General features: G+C 45.7%; 1 protein-coding gene across 2 annotated transcripts in view; it reads left to right on the top strand.

Annotated features, from left to right (window-relative positions):
• Positions 1–11557: 11557 nt before the first annotated feature.
• The window catches only part of CAMSAP1 (calmodulin regulated spectrin associated protein 1), a 64368-nt gene continuing 52776 nt past the window's right edge, over positions 11558–23149 (top strand). For both annotated transcript variants that reach the window (XM_088459707.1, XM_088459706.1), the window contains exons 1-2: positions 11558–11892; positions 19901–20063. In XM_088459707.1, the coding sequence (XP_088315833.1) occupies positions 19901–20063 (163 nt within the window). In that variant the 5' untranslated portion in view covers positions 11558–11892. The remainder of the gene's footprint in view (positions 11893–19900; positions 20064–23149) is intronic.

Raw genomic sequence — 23149 nt, 5'->3', positions numbered from 1 at the left:
TATTGTGTATCAGTATATTGTGTAGCAGTATATTGTGTATCAGTATATTGTGTTGTAGTGTATTGTGTATCAGTATATTGTGTATCAGTATATTGTGTAGCAATGCATTGTGTATCAGTATATTGTGTTGCAGTGTATTGTGTATCAGTGTACTGTGTAGCAGTATATTGTGTATCAGTATATTGTGTTGCAGTGTATTGTATATCAGTGTATTGTGTATCAGTATATTGTGTTGCAGTGTATTGTGTATCAGTGTATTGTGTAGCAATGCATTGTGTATCAGTATATTGTGTTGCAGTGTATTGTGTTGCAGTGTATTGTGTATCAGTATATTGTATTGCAGTGTATTGTATATCAGTGTATTGTGTATCAGTATATTGTGTTGCAGTGTATTGTGTATCAGAGTATTGTGTAGCAATGCATTGTGTATCAGTATATTGTGTAGCAGTATATTGTGTTGCAGTGTATTGTGTATCAGTATATTGTGTTGCAGTGCATTGTGTAGCAATGCATTGTGTATCAGTATATTGTGTATCAGTATATTGTATTGAATCGCTGGTACCTTTATGTAAACATAGGGATAGATGTACTAAGCCATGAAGAGAGGTAAAGTACCATCCAATCAGCTCCTAACTGTAATTTTGTCAGACTGTAACATGACAGCTAATTGGTTGGTACTTTATATCGATCCAAGGCTTAGTACATAGACCTCACAAGTGACAGGAGCTGATTTGCTGGTACTTTATCTCTCTTCAAGGCTTAGGGCCTGATTCAGAGCGTTTGCAAGCGGCCCGATGTTCTGTGTACGCGCATGCGCACGCTTCGTTCTGCGCATGTGCAAACTACACACTGCAATCGCAACCCTCTTGCTCGCCCAGCAAAGGCAGCCCAGGGTAATGAGTGACAGGAGAGGCCGTTTGTGGGTGGTAACAGGGGCAGGACACTAATAACGGGGGGTTGGAGATACGAACGCAAGCGTGCCTGAGTGTTTCAACGCCGTTTCAGAGGCGTGCATAATTAACAGGCAGCGTCATAGTACACGTCACCAGCCATTTTTTTACACTGATTTCCTTGCGATGCTTGCGGTAGGGTAAAGCTACCTCAAGCGCTGCGTTCACATCCGATGGTGCTCGATGTACCAATGTTTTAATACACTTCCTGGAGATGACGTGGTGCTGGTGGGCGGCTCTACCTGTGCGATTGGGCGTACGCATACACAAAGTGGCCGCTCGCAAAGACATGGTGGGCGTGCTTATGCCTTGGCGAGCGTTTGCGTTCTGAGGCGTCACTTTGACAAATTTGCATACGCATCCAGCGAGCATACGCAGATAGTGAGCGGGTCTGAATTAGGCCCTTAGTACATCTCTCCCATAGCCTTTCCGTGTTCTGTTAATAAATAGAATAGTGTCCTCTGTGTTCAGTTTGAATCCACTGGAAGTGGTACTGGGCTGTTACTGGTCAATGTTAACATACCAGTAAGTAACCAGAACTGTCAGTAAGAAGGAGCTGTCTGTTCTCTGGTCTCCGATGCTAATTCCTCTATATGGAGCCCTGGTCCCATCTTACCCCACTGGGACTATTTTCCTCCTATCCCCTCCCCCTGCTCTCTGCATTCATAGGAGGGAGGGGGGTTGTTGTGGTGTAATACTGACATATATTTACTGACTGGCTAAGTGCAAGTAACATGTCTGTCTGTCCTGTGGTGTCAGCGTGGCACTGCTCTGTACCATGATGTCTATATTCTGCTCTCACTCATATATTTACTGACTGGCTAAGTGCAAGTAACATGTCTGTCCTGTGGTGTCAGCGTGGCACTGCTCTGTACCATGATGTCTATATTCTGCTCTCACTCATATATTTACTGACTGGCTAAGTGTAAGTAACATGTCTGTCTGTCCTGTGGTGTCAGCGTGGCACTGCTCTGTACCATGATGTCTATATTCTGCTCTCACTCATATATTTACTGACTGGCTAAGTACAAGTAACATGTCTGTCCTGTGGTGTCAGCGTGGCACTGCTCTGTACCATGATGTCTATATTCTGCTCTCACTCATATATTTACTGACTGGCTAAGTGCAAGTAACATGTCTGTCTGTCCTGTGGTGTCAGCGTGGCACTGCTCTGTACCATGATGTCTACATTCTGCTCTCACTCATATATTTACTGACTGGCTAAGTGCAAGTAACATGTCTGTCCTGTGGTGTCAGCGTGGCACTGCTCTGTACCATGATGTCTATATTCTGCTCTAACTAATATATTTACTGACTGGCTAAGTGTAAGTAACATGTCTGTCTGTCCTGTGGTGTCAGCGTGGCACTGCTCTATACCATGATGTCTATATTCTGCTCTCACTCATATATTTACTGACTGGCTAAGTGTAAGTAACATGTCTGTCTGTCCTGTGGTGTCAGCGTGGCACTGCTCTGTACCATGATGTCTATATTCTGCTCTCACTCATATATTTACTGACTGGCTAAGTGCAAGTAACATGTCTGTCTGTCCTGTGGTGTCAGCGTGGCACTGCTCTGTACCATGATGTGTATATTCTGCTCTCACTCATATATTTATTGACTGGCTAAGTGTAAGTAACATGTCTGTCCTGTGGTGTCAGCGTGGCACTGCTCTGTACCATGATGTCTATACTCTGCTCTCACTCATATATTTACTGACTGGCTAAGTGTAAGTAACATGTCTGTCTGTCCTGTGGTGTCAGCGTGGCACTGCTCTGTACCATGATGTCTATATTCTGCTCTCACTCATATATTTACTGACTGGCTAAGTGTAAGTAACATGTCTGTCTGTCCTGTGGTGTCAGCGTGGCACTGCTCTGTACCATGATGTCTATATTCTGCTCTCACTCATATATTTACTGACTGGCTAAGTGTAAGTAACATGTCTGTCTGTCCTGTGGTGTCAGCGTGGCACTGCTCTATACCATGATGTCTATATTCTGCTCTCACTCATATATTTACTGACTGGCTAAGTGTAAGTAACATGTCTGTCTGTCCTGTGGTGTCAGCGTGGCACTGCTCTGTACCATGATGTCTATATTCTGCTCTCACTCATATATTTACTGACTGGCTAAGTGTAAGTAACATGTCTGTCTGTCCTGTGGTGTCAGCGTGGCACTGCTCTGTACCATGATGTCTATATTCTGCTCTCACTCATATATTTACTGACTGGCTAAGTGCAAGTAACATGTCTGTCTGTCCTGTGGTGTCAGCGTGGCACTGCTCTGTACCATGATGTGTATATTCTGCTCTCACTCATATATTTATTGACTGGCTAAGTGTAAGTAACATGTCTGTCCTGTGGTGTCAGCGTGGCACTGCTCTGTACCATGATGTCTATACTCTGCTCTCACTCATATATTTACTGACTGGCTAAGTGTAAGTAACATGTCTGTCTGTCCTGTGGTGTCAGCGTGGCACTGCTCTGTACCATGATGTCTATATTCTGCTCTCACTCATATATTTACTGACTGGCTAAGTGTAAGTAACATGTCTGTCTGTCCTGTGGTGTCAGCGTGGCACTGCTCTGTACCATGATGTCTATATTCTGCTCTCACTCATATATTTACTGACTGGCTAAGTGTAAGTAACATGTCTGTCTGTCCTGTGGTGTCAGCGTGGCACTGCTCTATACCATGATGTCTATATTCTGCTCTCACTCATATATTTACTGACTGGCTAAGTGTAAGTAACATGTCTGTCTGTCCTGTGGTGTCAGCGTGGCACTGCTCTGTACCATGATGTCTATATTCTGCTCTCACTCATATATTTACTGACTGGCTAAGTGTAAGTAACATGTCTGTCTGTCCTGTGGTGTCAGCGTGGCACTGCTCTGTACCATGATGTCTATATTCTGCTCTCACTCATATATTTACTGACTGGCTAAGTGTAAGTAACATGTCTGTCTGTCCTGTGGTGTCAGCGTGGCACTGCTCTATACCATGATGTCTATATTCTGCTCTCACTCATATATTTACTGACTGGCTAAGTGTAAGTAACATGTCTGTCTGTCCTGTGGTGTCAGCGTGGCACTGCTCTGTACCATGATGTCTATATTCTGCTCTCACTCATATATTTACTGACTGGCTAAGTGCAAGTAACATGTCTGTCCTGTGGTGTCAGCGTGGCACTGCTCTGTACCATGATGTCTACATTCTGCTCTCACTCATATATTTACTGACTGGCTAAGTGTAAGTAACATGTCTGTCTGTCCTGTGGTGTCAGCGTGGCACTGCTCTGTACCATGATGTCTATATTCTGCTCTAACTAATATATTTACTGACTGGCTAAGTGTAAGTAACATGTCTGTCTGTCCTGTGGTGTCAGCGTGGCACTGCTCTGTACCATGATGTCTACATTCTGCTCTCACTCATATATTTACTGACTGGCTAAGTGTAAGTAACATGTCTGTCTGTCCTGTGGTGTCAGCGTGGCACTGCTCTGTACCATGATGTGTATATTCTGCTCTCACTCATATATTTATTGACTGGCTAAGTGTAAGTAACATGTCTGTCCTGTGGTGTCAGCGTTGCACTGCTCTGTACCATGATGTCTATATTCTGCTCTCACTCATATATTTACTGACTGGCTAAGTGTAAGTAACATGTCTGTCTGTCCTGTGGTGTCAGCGTGGCACTGCTCTGTACCATGATGTCTATACTCTGCTCTCACTCATATATTTACTGACTGGCTAAGTGTAAGTAACATGTCTGTCTGTCCTGTGGTGTCAGCGTGGCACTGCTCTGTACCATGATGTCTATATTCTGCTCTCACTCATATATTTACTGACTGGCTAAGTGTAAGTAACATGTCTGTCTGTCCTGTGGTGTCAGCGTGGCACTGCTCTATACCATGATGTCTATATTCTGCTCTCACTCATATATTTACTGACTGGCTAAGTGTAAGTAACATGTCTGTCTGTCCTGTGGTGTCAGCGTGGCACTGCTCTGTACCATGATGTCTATATTCTGCTCTCACTCATATATTTACTGACTGGCTAAGTGTAAGTAACATGTCTGTCTGTCCTGTGGTGTCAGCGTGGCACTGCTCTGTACCATGATGTCTATATTCTGCTCTCACTCATATATTTACTGACTGGCTAAGTGTAAGTAACATGTCTGTCTGTCCTGTGGTGTCAGCGTGGCACTGCTCTGTACCATGATGTCTATATTCTGCTCTCACTCATATATTTACTGACTGGCTAAGTGTAAGTAACATGTCTGTCTGTCCTGTGGTGTCAGCGTGGCACTGCTCTATACCATGATGTCTATATTCTGCTCTCACTCATATATTTACTGACTGGCTAAGTGTAAGTAACATGTCTGTCCTGTGGTGTCAGCGTGGCACTGCTCTGTACCATGATGTCTATATTCTGCTCTCACATATATTTACTGACTGGCTAAGTACAAGTAACATGTCTGTCTGTCCTGTGGTGTCAGCGTGGCACTGCTCTGTACCATGATGTCTATATTCTGCTCTCACTCATATATTTACTGACTGGCTAAGTGTAAGTAACATGTCTGTCTGTCCTGTGGTGTCAGCGTGGCACTGCTCTGTACCATGATGTCTATATTCTGCTCTCACTCATATATTTACTGACTGGCTAAGTGTAAGTAACATGTCTGTCTGTCCTGTGGTGTCAGCGTGGCACTGCTCTGTACCATGATGTCTATATTCTGCTCTAACTAATATATTTACTGACTGGCTAAGTACAAGTAACATGTCTGTCTGTCCTGTGGTGTCAGCGTGGCACTGCTCTGTACCATGATGTCTATATTCTGCTCTAACTAATATATTTACTGACTGGCTAAGTACAAGTAACATGTCTGTCTGTCCTGTGGTGTCAGCGTGGCACTGCTCTGTACCATGATGTCTATACTCTCACTCACGATTAGACCTAGGAGCTCACCTGATAAACAGTCTCAGTCAGTGACAGTGAGATCTCTCATTCATCATAAACTGCACAGTCACAATGCTGCAATGTGCCCCATGCACAGCTCAGGAAAACACATTAACCTAATGCAAAAGCACCTTGTAAACAATGACCCCATGCATGTAAAACAGGGACATCTGTGAAGCATGTTGGTGCTTTATACTCATGTGCTACCTGGAATCTCTGTGCTTTATATACATGATCTTACTGGCATGTATCAGTAATCTGTCACCCATCGGGTGAGGAGGTCTCTCATGATTTATTTGATCCACTCCCCATGCTGAGGAGCTGGCTGTCAGATGGCGTACTCCTGCCCAGGACAGATGGCTGCTTGTGTTGTCTAATCAGAGGGCACAGTCCCCCTGCGGCACTGGTGGGCTGGGATGCCAGTTCTCTCTCATAGATCATCCTGCCCCACCACAATTGCTGAAAGCTGAGCAGAGCTGGTGAAGGCAGAGCTCAGTATGGCACCAGCGGGGATGAGGATGCAGCTGGCACGTCACTGAGGAAGATGCATTACCCTCTCCCGAGGGAGCAGGCCATGGATTTCCCGCAAATTAAGCAGATTGCCACAATGCAACTACTCACATCGCTGCATAAACCCAGGCCCCGATACACAAAGGAAATAAGATTAAATATATATATATATATATATAATATATATATATATATATATATATATATATATATATAATTAGGAGATGGTGATCTTTTATTATTACTGTAATGAATATTATATTATAGGTTTTGTGTACATTTTTGCTGACCCTCAGGCCTGGGGGCATTGTCTCCCCTGTTTGTGACCTCTGCTCCCATCCTCAGCTGATGACATCATCAGGCAGCCATAATGATTCACAGTTTTGGTTGCTATGGAGACGGGAGCCATGTTCCTCAGCTCTCAGCTCAGTCAGCGTGAAATGTTTGCAGCACAGTCCTGTCAGATACAGAAAGAGACTCGTCTCTAATAATATAGGGACAGACATAGATAAATGTAAGAATGTGACAGAATGTATTCCTACACTGACATCTCTGCGTTGTATTTTCAGTTGCACGCGTCTTATGATACGTGCATCTGTAAATTTGCTGTATAGCTATGTCCGGCGCAAATGCGGCCTCCTCATTATCATCAACTCAACAGGAAACAGACCCTAAATACGTGTCTTAAAGATCTGTGTAGTTCAAAATCAGACGAGGTGTGGTGGACTCGCGTCTTGCTGTACTAAACGTATACGTGATGCACCTGGCGCCTCTCCAAGCGCCAGTCACCACTTACAATATACTCTCAGCTCAATCGTATCTAACATCCGCAGTGGGAACATTTTTACACTAGTTGCGTTTTTACATGGCGCAAATGGACTTGCATCCAACTCTACGTCAGGATCATAATGCAATATGAAAGCGCAAACGTTTCACACACAGGGAATAGCGATGGACGGACGGATAGGAAGGCGTTATTATTACAGGGAAATTATAACTCTCTTGACACAGATATAAGAGTAGAGACCCCTATAAATATTTTATTAGGAGAGTGGATCTGGACTGACGGGGTTCCGCAGGTAAACATTACTTAGCGCAGCTTAACCGAGACAAACAAATGGGTAACAGCTGAGGAGACCCTAATGTCTGGCTGTGCTATGTCTTCAATTATTACTATGAATTCAGAGATGGACGGAACTGCAGAGCCGCACACAAGCGCAATTCCGTCCATCGCAAATGCAGCAGGAGGTATCTGTAGGAAACAAACCTCGCTGCATCTGCGATACCAGCGCTGCGACTGAGGGTGACATAGTTCGGAACAATATATCGTACACATGTATAGTGTGCATGGCCAATCTGTCGTTCCTGGATGTTGTTCTTTGAATTGATCCATCTGCTGTGCTGCACATCAGATGGGACGTTTCTACGGGCGACGCAGAGCTGTTACATGCAGCATGTAACGATACATCACGCTGGCGTACGCCGTATCCGTGTAGTGTGTGTGTGATGTATCGTTATATCGCATTGCTGGGTAGCACCATTGTAAGGTGTGCACCCAGCTAATTCACCACCCACCTGTACCTGTGCTGTGCTACCCTTCCAAACCTTCAGATACCCATTTAGAGACCGGACACCTCTTAGGGAAGCTGCGCACAGACTACCTCCCCGCTCCCCTCAGCCACCATCATCCTCCACACCCTCCCTCCTGCAATTCCCCCCCTTCTCCGCTCCAACCAGAGCGCAGTATTCAACCATTGTTATATTGTTTTGTTATTATTGTTTATTTATAAGGTGCCACATGGGTGATATACAACTGACAATGTTACACACGTACAGACTAATCCATACAAGTTAACATAAAGACGTAATTGTGTAATTAGCATAATTTTGAGGGAATTCAAAGGGAAGAGGGCCCTGCTCGCACGATACGTGCTAGGAAGATGGATAAAAGCACAAAAAAACTAGTGTGTGCTTTAGACACATTTTAGTGATTCATTTTTTATGCGGTATGTAGTTACTATGTCGACTGGTTTAGAATGTTGACAGATTAGATGAGCGTTACGGTTAGGCTGCGGTTAGGTTAAAATAGTACTGTGAGCATTCTCACTGTCAACATGCATAATACATAACATCCTGAATGCCGACATGGTAGACCACACACTTTTTCTGAGTATTCTATGCACTTTTCATGCAATGCGCTTTTACCAACACAATTTATTACTAGTAGCGTGCATTAACGATTAATGAGAATTAGGGTGTGTTCTAAACCTATACGCAAGATAAAATGTAAACATGCAGCAGCGGATAGGAGCCCCTTAATCCGTGTATATCCGTTAGATTTACTGAAACGTCTGAAAAGAACAGGTGGAGCTGTTGCCCGTAAGAACCAATCAGATTATAGCTATAATTGGTCTTGTCTAGAAAATGATAGCCAGGATCTGAATGGTTGCTATGGGCAACTGCTCCAATATTCTATTTTTAGAGTTTTTTAGTAAATCTACCCATTAGCCTCAGTTTTCTATGATTTGCTGGGAAATAAAATTATATATTATAGTCTGACATCCCCTCTCGGTCTCGATCTCTGTAGTTTGGGATGAAGCTACAAATGCTGTTATATAAGCGATGGGAAAAAAATTGGCTAACAAAACATTACAATGGCCGCTGTGGGGACGCGTATTGCCGCCCAATGGCGCAGTTCAGTTCTGATTGGCGTGAATGCTGCGGATGCCCAGATTTCTGAGGTGGCAAGTAGATATCCGCGAAAAGTCGGTTGTTTGGGCATGCTAACAAGGACTTTGCATGGGTTTAGCAGCTTTATGTGGCTTAACCCGAGGCATTTGGGCGCGAAACATAATGGTCTCCCAAAACAATTGAACATCGTCCCCTGATCTCTCATCACTTTAGATGCAAAATCGGTCGCGAAAAAAATCAATAGAATTCCCCCCCGTGTTTTATAAGGCGATCGGATTGCATAATGAGCCCTCTCCAGCACATGATGTGCATTTATATCCCCATTACACAGTTCTGCACAATATGTTGGCACTTTATCAATAAGAGAATTAATATCATATGGTTGACGGCTTATATACGGCTGACAGTGGCAGTCACTGGCACATCTGGTGCCCATAAGTCTAACGACAATTATAGTATTCAGAAATGTGGGAACAGACCAGACTAGTTCAATTATTGAACACTGGGCCGAAAGCAAACACTTTTCACACTTTCTTTTTCTTTTGGAGATCATCTTTCCTCCAGATCTGTAAGTAATTGGCAGTAAGTGGATCTCTGCTGGAAGTATATACTGTATATCCAGGTAAGTAGACACGACTCCCTGTTGGATTCACAGACAAACCTTGCTGGCAATTCCGGGAGGAATAACGTCAGCACAGACCTCTGTTAATGTAGCTGTCTCCACGTTTCCTGCTATTACGCCTAAATGCATTACTGCGATGATTCCTAAATGACAGGCCCTGCAAATGTAATAATGATGCATGAACTCATCTTCTTGTTTGTAGCTCTTTCAGAATATTAGTCTTCTTTTAGAGTTAAAACCAAATCATACGTGATGGTTTATTTAATACTCCCTTCGGGAGATCCCAGAGGGTGACGTGAAGGTGAGAGGTGCTGGCGATTTGCGCCATTGGGCAGCGGGTGTCTGGCCCACCATTGTACGATTCACCACAAACTGCATTACCATATACCTGGAATGCCCACTTCCCTGGGGAAGTGGGCAGCATCCGGAGGGTTCCTCTACTCTCCTGGAAGTCAAAATACATTCTCTAGAACATTCCAGGACAGGGGGCAAGTATGGACCAAATCCAGCAAATTTGCACCTGGACCATCCATGTTGAAAAATGTAACCACACTTCCTTTATGGACCTTCCCTCCAGGAGATGTTGTAGTGAGGGCTTCATGGGGCAAGTACGGAAGGCATGTCAGTCTGCATCATCATGCAGCGGAGGTGGGGCCATAAAGATGTGATTCACCGCAAATGACATCATCGAGACACTGCTGACGTCACTAGGTAATAGGACACAATTCGGATTGTGGCTTACTCTTTCAGGAGCAACGGTGCAAACCAAGCGGATGAACATTCTCACTTACACAGGTCTAAGCTCTTGCATTAGGCACCTGCTCTGCGGAATGCCCCAAAAATGTGACAATAAGGTGCACTACTTTCTATACACAACACCGGGAAGAGTACAAACGCCGCTACCCCCCTCCATTTAGTCTGCTTGTGTCACCCATAAAGCGCAGCTCATATCACGCTACCTTGGTCTATAGTTTAACAAGTGAAAGCGAGGGGATATGTGGATTTCATTTACTGTGTAAGATATATAACCTTCATGACATGTAATGTGATGCTTTGGTGCACTGGGGATTATATAGCGGCACATTCTGTACTTATTACTTGTGTCTTATGATGCGTTCAGCTTTATTTCTTGGGTTACAATCTGTTTATGGCTGTTTTTATTTTTCCAGGCCTATTTACGTCTAGGAAGCCTTGCGGCACCTGTCACATAACGAATGCTTTCAAATATACACGCTCTCCACCCAGGGGCGAGATTACCGCCGCAGTCGCCCATGCAGCTACTTAGGGGCCCAGTATGTAAGAGGCCCAATGACGCTGTTCCACCTGCCATGAACTGAAAGCTCTAAAGGGGATTCACGTGCCATGTGACGGTCCCAGATTGCGCCCACCAGACGTGCGCAGCCTGATTTGCTCCGTCCTATGTACATATGCACTAAATGTGGATATCTGATGGTACAAAGCATTGTGGGTGGCTGGATAGGTAGCTCTGCCTAAAAGACATTATGTCCCCCAAATAAGAATTGTGTGTTATTGTTTGGTAACCCTTCCTTGCTGGGAGTGATGGAGAGGGGGGCACCACACACAGATGTGACTGGGGTGTGGGCTGCACCCATCCCCATGTAGTATACAGCACAATAGATACACAATGAATGACAATAGCCTGTGTGCAAGTACTGCGCAGGCGCAGCCACAGCGGCGCATTCTAAAGGTGTCTCGTTAGCAACCCGCCGCGCATGCGCACACCCAGTGACAGGCTGCTGTCTCGTCCCAGCAGGCACAGCGCATGCGCAAATCCAGGGGCAGCCTGCCGTCTCCAGCAACAGTAGCCACTCGCGCATGCGCAGCACAGCCGCCGCTCGGTCCCCTCCACGCATGCGCAGGCGGATCCCGGGTAACCAACGGATCCCTGTCAGTGTCCGCGGCCGGCACCGAGAAGGACGGAAAACGGTCCCGGGATCCGGGAGGGAGCCGAAGGTGACGGGGAGCCAGCGGGCCGGTGCGGCTGTGTGGTGGCAGGAGGGAGGGGTCACCGGCGCCGCCTCCTCAGCGTCAGCACCCGGGCCCGGTGACATGTAGGCCCTGGAGGCAGCCCGAGTCCCGGTGCCGGCATGTGAGAGAGGGTTCTGCCGGTGTCTGCTCATCACCCCGGGCCCAGAGAGGTAAGGGCGGCCTCCCGGGGGGTCCTCCTGTAATGGCCTTATGTATTATACAGGGGGGACAGGTGTGTCATGTAATATCCATGTATATTATACAGGGGGGGACAGGTGTGTCATGTAATATCCATGTATATTATACAGGGGGGGACAGGTGTGTCATGTAATATCCATGTATATTATATAGGGGGAGGACAGGTGTGTCATGTAATATCCATGTATATTATACAGGGGGGGACAGGTGTGTCATGTAATATCCATGTATATTATACAGGGGGGGACAGGTGTGTCATGTAATATCCATGTATATTATATAGGGGGGGACAGGTGTGTCATGTAATATCCATGTATATTATATAGGGAGAGGACAGGTGTGTCATGTAATATCCATGTATATTATACAGGGGGACAGGTGTGTCATGTAATATCCATGTATATTATACAGGGGGGGACAGGTGTGTCATGTAATATCCATGTATATTATACAGGGGGGGACAGGTGTGTAATGTAATATCCATGTATATTATACAGGGGGGGACAGGTGTGTCATGTAATATCCATGTATATTATACAGGGGGGGACAGGTGTGTAATGTAATATCCATGTATATTATACAGGGGGACAGGTGTGTCATGTAATATCCATGTATATTATACAGGGGGGGACAGGTGTGTAATGTAATATCCATGTATATTATACAGGGGGGACAGGTGTGTCATGTAATATCCATGTATATTATATAGGGGGAGGACAGGTGTGTCATGTAATATCCATGTATATTATATAGGGGGACAGGTGTGTCATGTAATATCCATGTATATTATACAGGGGGGACAGGTGTGTCATGTAATATCCATGTATATTATATAGGGGGAGGACAGGTGTGTCATGTAATATCCATGTATATTATACAGGGGGACAGGTGTGTCATGTAATATCCATGTATATTATATAGGGGGAGGACAGGTGTGTCATGTAATATCCATGTATATTATATAGGGGGAGGACAGGTGTGTCATGTAATATCCATGTATATTATATAGGGGGAGGACAGGTGTGTCATGTAATATCCATGTATATTATATAGAGGGACAGGTGTGTCATGTAATATCCATGTATATTATACAGGGGAGGACAGGTGTGTCATGTAATATCCATGTATATTATATAGAGGGACAGGTGTGTCATGTAATATCCATGTATATTATACAGGGGAGGACAGGTGTGTCATGTAATATCCATGTATATTATACAGGGGGGGACAGGTGTGTCATGTAATATCCATGTATATTATATAGGGGGACAGGTGTGTCATGTAATATCCATGTATATTATACTGGGGAGGACAGGTGTGTCATGTAATATCCATGTATATTATATAGAGGGACAGGTGTGTCATGTAATATCCATGTATATTATACAGGGGGGGACAGGTGTGTCATGTAATATCCATGTATATTATACAGGGGGGGACAGGTGTGTCATGTAATATCCATGTATATTATACAGGGGGGGACAGGTGTGTCATGTAATATCCATGTATATTATACAGGGGGGGACAGGTGTGTCATGTAATATCCATGTATATTATACAGGGGGGGACAGGTGTGTCATGTAATATCCATGTATATTATACAGGGGGGACAGGTGTGTCATGTAATATCCATGTATATTATACAGGGGGGACAGGTGTGTCATGTAATATCCATGTATATTATACAGGGGGGACAGGTGTGTCATGTAATATCCATGTATATTGTACAGGGGGGGACAGGTGTGTCATGTAATATCCATGTATATTGTACAGGGGGGGACAGGTGTGTCATGTAATATCCATGTATATTGTACAGGGGGGGGACAGGTGTGTCATGTAATATCCATGTATATTGTACAGGGGGGGGGACAGGTGTGTCATGTAATATCCATGTATATTGTACAGGGGGGGACAGGTGTGTCATGTAATATCCATGTATATTGTACAGGGGGGGGACAGGTGTGTCATGTAATATCCATGTATATTGTACAGGGGGGGACAGGTGTGTCATGTAATATCCATGTATATTGTACAGGGGGGGGACAGGTGTGTCATGTAATATCCATGTATATTGTACAGGGGGGGACAGGTGTGTCATGTAATATCCATGTACATAATAGAGGGAGGGGGGATAGGTGTGTCATGTAATATCCATGTACATAATACCGGGGGGGACAGGTGTGTCATGTAATATCCATGTATATTGTACAGGGGGGGACAGCTGTGTCATGTAATATCCATGTATATTGTACAGGGGGGGACAGGTGTGTCATGTAATATCCATGTATATTATACTGGGGAGGACAGGTGTGTCATGTAATATCCATGTATATTATACTGGGGAGGACAGGTGTGTCATGTAATATCCATGTACATAATAGAGGGAGGGGGGATAGGTGTGTCATGTAATATCCATGTACATAATACCGGGGGGGACAGGTGTGTCATGTAATATCCATGTATATTGTACAGGGGGGGACAGGTGTGTCATGTAATATCCATGTATATTATACAGGGGGGACAGGTGTGTCATGTAATATCCATGTATATTATACTGGGGAGGACAGGTGTGTTGTAATATCCATGTACATAATACAGGGAGGGGGGACAGGTGTGTCATGTAATATCCATGTATATTATACTGAGGGGGGGGGAGGGGTGTCATGTAATATCCAGGTATATTATACTGAGGGGGGGGGTGGGGGGGGGCGGCAGGTGTGTCATGTAATATCCATGTATATTATACTGGGGGGGGCAGGTGTGTCATGTAATATCCATGTATATTATACTGGGGGGGGGACAGGTGTGTCATGTAATATCCATGTATATTATACTGGGGGGGGGGGGGGACGGACAGGTGTGTCATGTAACAGAGCCGTAACTACAGTTTTTGGTGCCCTGTGCCAGAAAGAGCATTGGCGCCCCCTCATTTTTCAGAGGGACATAAAAAGGGGAATGGCCTCATGGGGAAGGGCCAGGGTAGAGATAGGGGAGGCCAGGAGATGTCGGGGATAAATAGGGACATAATATAGTGCACCTGAGAGAGGGCCATGGCCTCATGGGGAAGAGATAGGGGAGGCCAGGAGATGCTGGGGATAAATAGGGACATAATATAGTGCACCTGAGAGAGGGCCATGGCCTCATGGGGAAGGGCCAGGAAAGAGATAGGGGAGGCCAGGAGATGCTGGGGACAAATAGGGGCATAATATAGTGCACCTGAGAGAGGGCCATGGCCTCATGGGGAAGGGCCAGGGAAGAGATAGGGGAGGCCAGGAGATGCTGGGGATAAATAGGGACATAATATAGTGCACCTGAGAGAGGGCCATGGCCTCATGGGGAAGGGACAGGGAAGAGATAGGGGAGGCCAGGAGATGCTGGGGATCAATAGGGACATAATATAGTGCACCTGAGAGAGGGCCATGGCCTCATGGGGAAGGGCCAGGGAAGAGATAGGGGAGGCCAGGAGATGCTGGGGATAAATAGGGACATAATATAGTGCACCTGAGAGAGGACCATGGCCTCATGGGGAAGAGATAGGGGAGGTCAGGAGATGCTGGGGATAAATAGGGACATAATATAGTGCACCTGAGAGAGGGCCATGGCCTCATGGGGAAGAGATAGGGGAGGCCAAGAGATGCTGGGCATAAATAGGGACATAATATAGTGCACCTGAGAGAGGGCCATGGCCTCATGGGGAAGGGCCAGGGAAGAGATAGGGGAGGCCAAGGAGATGCTGGGGATAAATAGGGACATAATATAGTGCACCTGAGAGAGGGCCATGGCTCATGGGGAAGGGCCAGGGAAGAGATAGGGGAGGCCAGGAGATGCTGGGGATAAATAGGGACATAATATAGTGCACCTGAGAGAGGGCCATGGCCTCATGGGGAAGGGCCAGGGAAGAGATAGGGGAGGCCAGGAGATGCTGGGGATAAATAGGGACATAATATAGTGCACATGAGAGAGGGCCATGGCCTCATGGGGAAGGGCCAGGGAAGAGATAGGGGAGGCCAGGAGATGCTGGGGATAAATAGGGACATAATATAGTGCACCTGAGAGAGGGCCATGGCCTCATGGGGAAGGGCCAGGGAAGAGATAGGGGAGGCCAGGAGATGTTGGGGATGAAATAAGAGGAAGCTACAAGTGAGACTGATAATAAACAGAAATTTGAGAGGCCCAAACAGTGCCCTGTGCGATGGCATTGGCTGCACTACCCTAGCTAAGGCCCTGTCATGTAATATCCATGTATATTATACTGGGGGGGACAGGTGTGTCGTGTAATATCCATGAATATTATACAGGGAGACAGGTGTGTCATGTAATATCCATTTATATATTATACAGGTAGGGACAGGGGTGTCATGCAGTATCCATGTATGGGCTCGATTCAGTTGAACGCGAATTAAATTGTGCCGGGAGGGAGCTATTCAATTCAGCGCGCTGTTAAGGATACAAAAGTACAGGCACAATTCTGTTTTCTGCCCTTAGCGCGGCGGAAACAGCATTGCGCCGGGCAGTTTATTCGGAGAATGCTCTAATAGCGCGCTGAATTGAATAGCTGTGCGAGCTCCCGCCCGGCACTATTTAATTTGTGTTCAATTGAATCGAGCCCTATGTATTTTAGGGGGGGGGTTATTTTCCATGCAACAACTATGGGCGGAATTCAATTTATTCCTGCCCCCATCGCGCCCGACGGAGCTATTCAATTCTTGCTCCTGTCGGGCACGATCAGCTGCCAGCACTACATTTCAGCTCGCAGCCCCAGGGGGGTGAGAGCTGAAATGTGCGAAAAGTGACATGTTTGGGCGCCCAAACATCACTTTTCGCGATCGCGCCCAGCACTTTGGTCGGGTTTAGCTGCTTTACGCGGCTAAACCCGACCACTTTGGTCGCGATCAGCACAAAAATCTAGAACAATTGCATAGCGGCCCGCGAACTCCTGTCACTTTAGACGGGAGATGCGGGCCGCGAAAACAATTGAATTCCGCCCTATATATTATGCAAGGGGGGACGGGACAGCTGTCATGTAATAACCATGTATATTATACAGGAGGGGTAGGTGTGTCATGTAATATCCATGTATATTTTACAGGGGGGGATAGGTGTGTCATGTATATCTATGTATATTTTAGGGGGGGACAGGTGTGTAATGTATTATACAGGGGGGCAGGTGTGTCATGTAATATCCCTGTATATTATAGAGGGGTGCAGCTGTGTCATGTAATATCCCTGTATATTATAAAGGGGAGGACGGGTGTCATGTAATATCTATGTATATTATTCAGGGGGCATAGGTGTGTTATGTATTATACAGGGGGGACAGGTGTGTAATGTAATATCCCTGCATATTATATAGGGGAGGACAGGTGTCATGTAATATCTATGTATATTATTCAGGGGGGATAGGTGTGTCATGTATTATACAGGGGGGATAGGTGTGTCATGTATTATACAGGGCGGACAGGTGTGTCATGTAATATCCATGTATATTATAAAGGGGGGGACAGATGTCATGTAATATCTATGTATTTTATTCATGGGGAATAGGTGTGTCATGTAATATCCATGTATATTATAAAGGGAGGACAGGTGTCATGTAATATCCCTGTATATATATTACATGTCATGTATTATACAGGGGGACAGGTGTGTGAGTATTATAGAGGGGGCTATGTATATTATAAAGGGGGGGACAGGTGTCATGTAATATCTATGTATATTATTCAGGGGGAGTAGGTGTGTCATGTAATATCCATTTATATTCTACGGGGGGGGGGGGACAGGTGGGTCGTGGGGGGGGTGTATATATTATACTGCACGCACGCACACACACACACACACACACACACACACACACACACACACACACACACGTGTTATACAATAGCCATGTATATATTATACCTGGGTGGGGTGTGGGGGTTGATTTTATACAGTGGGGTGCAGGTGTGTCTTGTAATATCCATGTATATTATATGTATCCTGGGGGGAATGTAGTTATGAGACCAGCGTCCGCAAGGGGGGTTTGGAGGATCATGCTATATATATTATTAGTGACCAATACTGGTGGGACAGATGTTTCATGCAATAACCTTATATATAATACATGGGGGGGAGCAGGTGTGTCATGTAATCATGTATATTATACCTGGAAGGACAGGTATGTTATGTAATATCCACATGTATATTGGGGGGGCTGGAGTATCATGCTATGTATATTATCATTGGCAGCTTAGTTACCAATACCAGTGTGGCAGGCGAGTCATGTGATAACCATATACTATATAAGTGGGCCGTTTATCATTTCGGAGGGAGGGGGAGGCCCGTCTGTCATGTAAAGGGGAGGACAGGTATTGTATGTGTAGTTACAAATTATGGGGGTGAGGGTGCATAGACTGATGTCATAAATATATTATATATTTAAATACATCTGGGGGTGAATGTGGCATTTGTGTAGGCTGTAGGTTTAGCTTGTGGCGGGCATATAATATGGAGAGTGAAGGGCATACAATAACAGATGGAATGAATGGGGCAGTGTGTCAGGAGGAGGGTATACATGGTAATGCAGGGAGGGAGAGGTGTTAGTTCTGTAACTGCTACTGTATATGGGAACCGTAAGCTCTCTGTATGCTGCAATTTATATACTGTCACATATGGGAGTGTCAGCTCACCTGGCAAGCTTGTTCTAATGTTACTGCTTATTTATTGAATTCCGATAATGTTGGGTGACCGGTGGACGGGGTGAGGTTTAGTTACATAGGTATGACCTGAAGCAGGCGTGTTTCCTACAGCAGTTTATGTCTGAAGTGAAAGCATTTGTAGTAATATTCTGTGTAGCCTGGGCTATGTAAGGATGGGCCTGCAGCAGCCTGGGTGAGGACAGACCGTAGAACCATGTGGAAGTTGGAGACCGTGGTACACAGGGTGGGAATGGTCTGGATTAGCCCTGTCAGCAGCTGCTGCCTTTGTATGTTTGTCTGGCAAATCCGCTCCCAGTACCTAAACCACACAATGATCTCACACCTCAAGCCCCTAACAACAGTAATGCTTTACAAAGCCACGTGTTCTACGCCAGGACCCTGCTTCTCCTGCCTATTGTTTCCTGTGATCCCTGCACCCAGCACACCAGCAGGGAGGCGTTTAGGCTCTGAGCTGGTAATGTGCTTCCTGGGTCTCCTGCTTTGGGCCATGTAATGAGTGACATCAGCCACTGCCAGTACAGCTGGAGACGTTCTATCCCTGCACGCTACCCGCCAGCCTCTTCAGTGATGGCTCTGAGCTGGTAATGTGCTTCCTGGGTCTCCTGCTTTGGGCCATGTAATGAGTGACATCAGCCACTGCCAGTACAGCTGGAGACGTTCTATCCCTGCACGCTACCCGCCAGCCTCTTCAGTGATGGCTCTGAGCTGGTAATGTGCTTCCTGGGTCTCCTGCTTTGGGCCATGTAATGAGCGACATCAGCCACTGCCAGTACAGCTGGAGACGTTCTATCCCTGCACGCTACCCGCCAGCCTCTTCAGTGATGGCTCTGAGCTGCATTCGGAGCTTTTCACTCATTTGTCACCATTAATATGACCAGTTTTATTGGCTCCCCTTACACAAAATAACATGGTAGTTGTAGGTGGCACTACATGGCCTAAGATGAAATGCAAAGTGTTAGTGAGTGCCTCCATGTGAGTGCCCGAGCAGAGATCTAGCGGTTTTGTGGACCCGGTTCTGGAGCTAAATGCAGGAGGTCTCCTTCTGACGCCATTACACGCATTTGGTTCCATTAAGCACCAGGATGTAAAACTTTCTGGTTTTGGTTTCTTCACTTCGCCTTTCGTTCCATAGTGTTCTCCATAACCCGGTACTTAATGTATTGATCTATAAAGGTCCCCCAATGCCCCAAGATAAATGAATATCTCGTTACACTTTGTGGCTGATAAAACTTCCTGTTATGTGTATTTTACATATAATTATTATTAATTGTTTGTTTCTTAGATGGTGGATATTGGCGTTTGCGCTTCTGGAGACAGCACCAGAAGAAAAATGGATTATTTAGCGGAATGTCCGGTGGAGGTTGTCCCGCTGGACATGTACGATTCCTTCAGGGCTAAAATTGCTGCTAACTTGCATTGGATTTGTGCTAAAGCCTATGGAATCGGTAAGATAATTATGTTTTTTTTGTGTAAATGACAGAAATTAAAATGTTTTTTGTTTTTTTGTTTTTTTTTAGAGCTTCCTCACATTTTTATAGTTAAACTCAATAATTAGATTTTTTTTTTTTTACTGTTAAACGATATTTTTACATACATCCCTATTGTCTAGCGCCTAGAATGAGTTCCCGAACCTATTCAATTAATGCCGCTGTTAACCTGCGACTAGAGGATTTCTGCCCGCACCCTCTAGAGCTGCGAGCAGAAATCCGACTGAACTAGTTCCGCAATCTAGTTTTGGGCTTAGCGCAGAGGTTTTCAACCGCTGTGCTGCGGCACAGTAGTGTGCCGCGGGTGGTTGTGAAGTGTGCCGCAGAGCCACCGGTCACATTAAAGAAGTGCGGAACGGGCATCGCTGCTGCTGAGCTCCCCTGGGAGGCTCAGGCACGCTCGGACTGTGAACTGCCTAAATGCGGCGGCGTGGCATCACAGGCCATGGCCTGTCCGCCCACCCCAACAGAGACTCAACCAGCCCTTGCCGGCTCCCGCCCGCGGCGCCAGCCCTTCTCTCCCACCAGCCGGCGGCCAGCCAGTGCTTCCCTCCCGTCCGTGGCCAGTCACCAAGCCAGCCCGTGGCCAGTCAGCCACTGTGGATATCTCTGCACTGTGGGAACCCGCAGCCAATGATAGGTAGGTAGTATGATTTAACTTTGGGGGAAGCAATGTGGTTTATAATTTTTTCTGTTGTCCAGCAATGTGTTGTTGTTTTTTGTCTCTGTGGGGGCCAATGTCATTTTTTGTCTCTGTGGGGGCAAATGTTATTTTTTTGTCTCTGTGGGGGCCAATGTTATTTTTTGTCTCTGTGGGGGCCAATGTTATTTTTTTTTCTATGGGGGCCAATGTTATTTTTTTTTCTATGGGGGCCAATGTTATTTTTTTTCTATGGGGGGCCAATGTCATTTTTTGTCTCTGTGGGGGCCAATGTCATTTTTTGTCTCTGTGGGGGCCAATGTTATTTTTTTTTCTATGGGGGCCAATGTTATTTTTTTTCTATGGGGGCCAATGTAATTTTTTTCTATGAGGGCCAATGTTATTTTTTTTCTATGGGGGACAATGTAGTGTGTGTTATTCCTGTGGAGGCCAATGAATGTGTTTTTATATGTGGGAGCCAATATGTATGTGTTTTTATAGGTCGCGCACGCTGCATCGCCGGATAGTTTGCCTTGGAAATTTTAAAATTTTACGTATTGTGCCTCGAGTTGAAAAAGGTTGAAAATCACTGGCTTAGCGGGTGTGCTAACAGCATCGCGTCCGGCACTTAAGAAGGAGAATGCAGGTTACCGCGACTAAACACCCGGCATTAGGCGCCGTAACCTGCATCTCCCGACTTAAGTGTAGGGCGCGATGGGGACAATTAAATAGCTCCAGGAACTCATTCCCGGCGCAATTGAACATCGCATTTAATTGAATTTCCCCCTTGGTTACCTATATGTTACATGTCGGGTTCAGTCCAATATGTTGAATTTCTCTTTTGAGTACTCTCTTCGCTAGTTCCACAGACGGTACACGGACCGATGGAGGCGTCCCCATTACACACACATTGTGCAGAGCTCGCTGTCAGTCTCTGATTCAATGGTTAATATGAGAGGAGGTTTCTGGTAGTGTGACTGCTGCAGCCACAGTGATACACCCATATACGTCCCAAATTCAGGTTGTCCAAAGAAGGCCCCCCTTCTATGTGCTTGTCAGGGGAATTCCACTGACAGACTTTTCTTAAAACCACTTTTAAGTAATTGCATGAAATTTATAGGGGGCAATTGGAATAGCCACAAGGCGGGCGAGTTGCTGTTGTACCTGCGTGGAATTGCCGGCAAAAGCACCTCAGCTTGCCCCCTCGTTACCCGACCTCCCCCTGGACTGATGGATATTTCTGTACAAATAAAAATATGTGAGGCCGGAGGTACTGTAAGAGCGGGATATAGCCGCACCTAACTCACGACATGGGGGACTCACGGCTAATTTAATTGACCCCCATAAACGTTACTCTTTTCATTGCTTAGTACCGTATTTCCTCTTTGTATATCAGGGGAATCCGATCTTATTTTCAAGTAGTAGTTAATGGATTTCAGTATTTTCAGAAGAACCAAAGCTTTTTCATTTGCACATGGGGGTACTTTGCTCAGAGAATCAGTTCTGTTTTTGACTTTTTAGTTCCATAACTTATTTATCATGAATCACAGTGAGGTTATAGTAGAAGTTTGGAAATCTGGAATAGACGACGATAGGCGTCCTCTCATACAAGGGAAGAAGTCTGGGATGTATACAGCAGCGACCAGCCTGCCATGGAGATGTCTGCAGTGTGTTTGTTGCCTGTTAATGCTTTGTGGCTATCACGCGGCTCTTTGTCAGTGTCTTCTAATAAGTGTGGTAGAAGCCCAGCAACGCGCTGCTGCTATAGGTGTGCCAATAGCTCCTAGAAGGTGCCTGCTAAGCTTGGTGTGGTCTTATTTGGTGTTGGTGACAGATGGAGGAGACCCGCTGAGGAGCGGTCACACAATCATTGTCTAACATCTATATACTGTCATTGGGACAGCGTGTGAGGGTCACTTATCAGGAATCACAGTTCCATCCATTGAGGCCTTGAACCAACTCTTTAGGTTCCTGTTTAGAGCAGCAGTCAGGTGTCTATTAACCCTTATCCTGCTCTTAAGCTGGGTACACATCAGACGATGGGTACCCAACCCGACGTGCCTACGTACCCGACGTGCACACACTTCCTGATGACGGGGACGATGGGGGGGTGGGATATGTCATGGTGCATTCTACAGCATGACATCGTTAGCGACATCCCCCATCCGCCCTGCAGTAAAGCCTACGGGGGATATTGCTAACGACCCACAGGAGCACGCATATCATGGGTACATACTAGATGATGTACCTGATATGTTGCTCCAGTCCGGGCGACATATCGTCTAGTGTGTACCCACCTTTACCCTCCATCCTTAATCACAAAGTTCTGAAACTATTCAGTACCTGAGACTTGTCAACTTCTTTTCAGAGCTGCTTCACAGATTGAGTCTCCCAGTGTGATATA

This window comes from Taudactylus pleione, unplaced genomic scaffold (assembly GCF_031769625.1).
Source record: "Taudactylus pleione unplaced genomic scaffold, aTauple2 ptg000927l, whole genome shotgun sequence".
NCBI classification, from domain to species: Eukaryota; Metazoa; Chordata; class Amphibia; order Anura; family Myobatrachidae; genus Taudactylus; species Taudactylus pleione.
Note: the sequence above shows the minus strand (reverse complement) of the source record. Positions and strands in the feature narration are given on the sequence as shown.